Source organism: the organism of the source record quoted next, unplaced genomic scaffold (genome assembly GCF_019419815.1).
Source record: "Pyrus x bretschneideri cultivar Hongxiangsu unplaced genomic scaffold, Pyrus_bretschneideri_v1 Contig4, whole genome shotgun sequence".
NCBI lineage: Eukaryota > Viridiplantae > Streptophyta > Magnoliopsida > Rosales > Rosaceae > Pyrus > Pyrus x bretschneideri.
This window is the reverse complement of record NW_025999723.1, coordinates 484,477-489,809: the sequence shown is the minus strand read 5'-3', so window position 1 is coordinate 489,809 and position 5,333 is coordinate 484,477. Positions and strand designations below refer to the sequence as shown.

The 5,333-nt window shown below is 37.6% G+C and overlaps 1 protein-coding gene across 1 annotated transcript; it reads left to right on the top strand.

Moving 5' to 3' along the window:
• Positions 1–439: 439 nt before the first annotated feature.
• On the top strand, positions 440–5,068 carry LOC103951568 (caffeic acid 3-O-methyltransferase-like). Its single transcript, XM_048565070.1, has 5 exons — positions 440–909; positions 2,328–2,638; positions 3,854–3,918; positions 4,035–4,354; positions 4,507–5,068. Exons 1-4 carry the CDS (start codon positions 491–493, stop codon positions 4,341–4,343), a joined length of 1,104 nt encoding a protein of 367 aa, XP_048421027.1. The 5' UTR covers positions 440–490; the 3' UTR covers positions 4,344–4,354; positions 4,507–5,068.
• Positions 5,069–5,333: the final 265 nt, after the last annotated feature.

Below are 5,333 nucleotides of genomic sequence, written 5' to 3'. Positions count from 1 at the left end.
TTCGCCATTGGTTTGAAGGGTTTACATTTTGTGATATGCCTTCTTACTTTAATAGGTGATGGAAGTAGTGACGTACACAGAGAACAATATATTAGTCGAACCATGCGAAATCCGTTTGTGTTAATTTAAACCATCGAGTATAACCTTGTATTGAAGAAAAACTGCACTTTTTTTTATAAGAAAAGTTTGAATTTGTAACTTATCATTCAATTTGTTTATATTTTTTTTTATTAAAAACGATATTACGAGAGACAAACTTACACATTTCCCGTACCCATGAATGCTAAAGGAACTCTAAACAGTAAAGTTCTTGTGAACTCTCGACAATTTAAAATTAATTTTCGCGAAAATATTACAAAACATTGGTACCCACCACCATTAAGCAAACAAATCCCTATATATTGCCAGTTAGTACACCCATTTGTAAATCCATCTCTTCCACTCTCAGTCCTCCTTCTCTCTCTCTCTCCACCAACACCAAATCCAACAAATGGGTTCGACCGTAGAGACTCAGACGACTCCAACCCAAGTCTCCGACGAAGAAACCAACCTCTTCGCCATGCAGCTAGCCAGCGCCTCCGTTCCACCCATGGTGCTCAAGGCAGCCCTCGAGCTCGACCTTCTCGAGATCATGGCGAAAGCCGGGCCTGACGCCTTCGTTTCTCCGGCGGACTTAGCTTCGCAGCTGCCGACCAAGAACCCTGACGCCCCCGTCATCCTGGACCGCATGCTGCGCCTCCTGGCCAGCTACTCCATCCTCACTTACTCCCTCCGCACGCTTCCCGATGGCAAAGTAGAGCGTCTGTACGGCCTCGGCCCCGTCTGCAAGTTATTGACAAAGAACGAGGATGGTGTGTCCATTGCTCCTTTCTTACTCCTGACTCAGGACAAGGTCCTTGTTGAGAGCTGGTAATTACTATTATTCTTCTTCGTTTATCATCTTAATTTGATCGTTAACAAACATTAACTAATGGGTTTTAAATAGGTTGATTATAATAAAATCATAAAAATATTACTAACTGCGAGTTGTGGCTTGAATATGTGATTGTTTTCTATTTTTCCTATTGTGTTCTTCTTTGTTCATATTACTTTTGGCCGATTTAGTGGTTGGGGACGGACATGATTGGAAATTTATCACACCAGTGTTTCAATTTCAAACCTTTCTTTCTTATTAATCTTTTTCCTTTGTATAACTCTACGTTTTAATTATTTTATTTTTCCATAGGTACGGTAGATTAAGTTAAATAATTCCTGTTACACGAAAATAAAATACTAATTGATAAAACAAAAATAAAATAAAATAAAATAAATTCCATGTCATGTTGAATCCTCTTCATCTACAAAATCTAGTCTTTAAACGAAGCAAATCCAATTACATAAAACATATTAACTTTTCACATCCAATTTCCTCTAATCTTTTCTCAATAATATTCAAATTGAGATTGGGTGGTTTCGAAAATTGGGATCATCTTCTTATTAAATGTATAAACCCCTTTTTATATGAAAATTTTCGACGATAGTGAAAATTTTGAAACAGCACCATCTCTATTTTTTATACGGTAAAAGAAAAAAAAAACAAAAAACTCAGGAGGAGAGAAGGGAGTGAACGATCAAGAGAGAGAGATGGAGAGACGAAGGCGATGTGGAGGAGAGAAAGGGTAGGGGAGGAAGATGAAAGGTTTAACGTAATTTTTTATTTATTTAATCACTTTGCAAAATTATTGTGTTTCAGTGCAGGGATTATTTAAGTTGATAGTTTAATCTATCATAAGATTAATATGAGAGCTCATCTATAAAAAGACCTCACGGATCCTCAAAATGAAGACCTTAGGAAAGTAGCTATGTATATGTCACACTCACAGCCATAACTGCTCTGCTAAGGTCCTCATTTTGAGGACATGTGAGGTTCTTTTTAATAGAAGCCATCATATTAATCTAACAGTACATTAAGCTATCATCTTAAATAATCTAACAGGTCATTCTCCTCTCCCCTTTTCATATGTGAAAAGAAAAAGAAAAAGAAAAAAACTCATGAGGAGAGAAGGGGAGTGAATGATTGTGAGAGAGATGGAGAAATGGAGGGGATGTGGGGGAGTGAGACGATTGGAAAGGAAGACGGAAGGTTTCACGCGAGAAATTTTTTTAATTTAATCAGTTTGCAGAATTATTTTGTTTCGGTGTAATAGGAATTATTTAAGTTGATAGCTTAACCTACCCATAAGATTATATTGAAAGTTTATATAAAAACAAAACCGCATAGGTCCTCAAAATAGGGACCTTAAGAGAGCAGTATTCGTGACATGTATGCTTGTTTTGGGCTTGTGCAGGTACCATTTGAAAGATGTTGTTCTTGAAGGAGGAATTGCATTCAACAAGGCCTATGGAATGACTACTTTTGAGTACCATGGCATTGACCCTAGATTCAACAAGGTTTTTAACAAGGGAATGGCTGACCAGTCTAGCATTACCATGAAGAAACTTCTTGAGACCTACAAGGGCTTTGAGGGCCTCACATCCGTCGTTGATGTTGGTGGTGGCATCGGCAGTGTTATTCACATGATTGTCTCTAAGTACCCCTCAATTAAGGGCATTAACTTCGACTTACCTCATGTCATCAAAGATGCTCCCCAATATCCTGGTATGTTCTTCGTTTCTGATAATGTTTGTTGTTAGTTACTGTTTGGGCCTGAACAACAACTTGAGCTGAGATAAGTTGACCCAATGACCATGCATGGTTCTCAGCCTAGTAAAGTCTTTCAAGTTAGTGGGATTTTAGGCCACGAGTAAAATCAGTTCGACCAAATCCTCATGGAGGTAGGACTATGAAAAGTTTAAGTATAGGGGTGACTTGGTTGAGTCCTGCACAAACTGAAATTGCAAGGATTAATATAAACTATGGATAAATATGAATTATTCCAAGGATCCGAATGCCTACACGACCATATAAAGATGAATGAATCTCACCATGGGACTAGGTTTAGAGTTATGATGAGAGTCAGAGAGGCCGAGACTAAATAGAGACAAACTTTTGGCTAAGAATGCGTCAATGGAATATTCAAGCAAATATTGAACAAACACAATCCCATTAGGACTCTGCCTCGGCATACTTGTTTATCATGAAAGCTTCGCGTATAAATAGAAGAGGCTCTTCAACATTGAAGGCCTCTTCAACTCAACAAACAACACAAACGCTTTACACAAAAACCCTCCCTCTTCGCAAAACCCTTCTCACACCCCTGAGAAGAACACTAACTGTCCTAACGCAGTGGAGTAGTAGAACTAATTGCCAGTGGAGCAGATGAACCAGACAATTTAGGAGCACCTTCAGTTTGGATAAGTGATCAACATTGTTGTTCGTTGGTAGGTTATTTATTCAAGTAATGCCGGGTGAAGAGTTTGCAATTCTTTCGCCTAAATAGGTCATCTCAATAGCTCCTCAGTGAAAGTCGAACCAGTTATTGAACCTTGCAGTGATCTAGTAAACTTGTCTTCAGGTTCTAGAACCCAAGGCTGAGATGTGTTCCTTCCTCTGCCCAAATCGTTCAAGTGTAGAAGTTAGCAGTGCATTCCCCAGTACCACCACATCGATTATACTTGCTTGACCAAGTTCGGTTGTGAATTGGTACACCCACATTCGTTATTCTTAAGTTGGCTCATAATCATTCAGCATGTGCACCAAGTAGACATTGTAATTTCTAGTATCAACAGTTACTTAAAAGCATTCACCTTTACACTAGATCTCTCTCAAGTATGATTTCTCTTCCTCTAATATTTGCTTATATAAAAACAAATCATGGTTGTACTATTTATCATTTTTCCTAATGAATATGAGGTCTATGAATGTTGGATATAGGTGTGGAGCATGTTGGAGGAGACATGTTTGTAAGTGTTCCAAAGGGAGATGCAATTGTCATGAAAGTGAGTTATTATTTATCCAAAAGAGAGTCAATGATTGTAGTGCTAATATCAATTTTTTAAGCTTAGTTGCTTAATATATTTGGAACTAATATCATATCGTGTATGCAATCTTACAGCATATATGTCACGATTGGAGTGACGAGCACTGCTTGAAACTTTTGAAGAACTGCTACGCTGCGCTCCCCGACAATGGGAAGGTGATTCTTGTTGAGTTCATTATTCCAGTATCTCCAAACAGCAGCCTTGCCACCAAGTTAGCTATCCATATCGACCTGCTCATGTTAGCTAACAACCCCGGCGGAAAAGAGAGGACGGAGGATGAGTTTGAGGCCTTGGCTAAGGGATCTGGATTCCAAGGCTTCCGCGTCATTTGCTCCGCTTTCCACAGCAATGTCATTGAATTTCTTAAGAAGAATTTGATATAACCTTGGCTATGGTATGCTGCTATATGCATCCATATTTCTTTGGTTTTTGATATAGTGATCGTGATAAGTCGATATTATACTATATATTTTATCCTATTCTTAGTATTAATTTAGTGATTATTTTGGTGAGATTTTGATACTTTGAATTATAATTCCAATGCAGGATATTCGACTTCCTCTGGAGCAAAAAGTAGTCAAACGGATAAATTTTGGAGTGATTCTAATTGGAGGATGTTCCTGTGTCTTTCAAATTGTCCGTGTCAAAGTTTCATAATTTTTTACCCGGCAGTTTATTTATGGTGATGAAATAAAGGAGCAGCGCACAATGCTGTCAAACTGACGTTTTGGGCTTATTTTAGAGCCCTGAAGATCCAAAATCGTGGGATTCTCTGTGGCTGGGCAGGTTTCCCTAAGTTAGAATAGGAATGTAGTTCCTAGTTATCTTATTCTATTGTGTTTCCTAATGTATAGAAGACCTTTTAGGGTTTTATTTTCTAGTACTATAAATAAGGCTTTTAGCCATTAGGGTTGAGGGGAAGAGAATGAGAGGAGAAAACGCACAAACACTTTAGAGAGCTTTTGGATTCAAGTTTTTTATTTTCAAGGTGTTTTCTATCTTTGTTTTTAATAATATTTCGTTGTATGATTGCTAGTAATTAAATTCCGTTTGCTGGGGCGAAGACTTGAGTCTTAGCATGAATATGTAATTTTTATTTAATTGCTTATGATTGAATACGTGCATACTTTGAATTATTAATCACCGTTTTAAACTGTCTAATTGTGTTAATGCTTAGCTACCATTAGGATGTTTAGATAAGTAATTTGGTGCAAATTTGGTAAAAAGGTTCCCTAAAATTGACGCTGACTTCTTGTGACTAATAATTGTAATTTCACTTAAAATGAACATCACGTCTTAAGGGTTGCATGATTTTTGAAAGGGTTTTCATAAAGCATAATGAGTCTCTCATGTTCAGATTTGATCTGAACGTT

Bases quoted from the DNA above. Each gene is read 5' to 3' on its own strand.
- LOC103951568 (XM_048565070.1), top strand. From the start codon at position 491: ATGGGTTCGACCGTAGAGACTCAGACGACTCCAACCCAAGTCTCCGAC. The intron at 2,639-3,853 runs GTATGTTCTTCG...TGTTGGATATAG, and splicing joins AGATGCTCCCCAATATCCTG to GTGTGGAGCATGTTGGAGGA. The intron at 3,919-4,034 runs GTGAGTTATTAT...GCAATCTTACAG, and splicing joins GAGATGCAATTGTCATGAAA to CATATATGTCACGATTGGAG.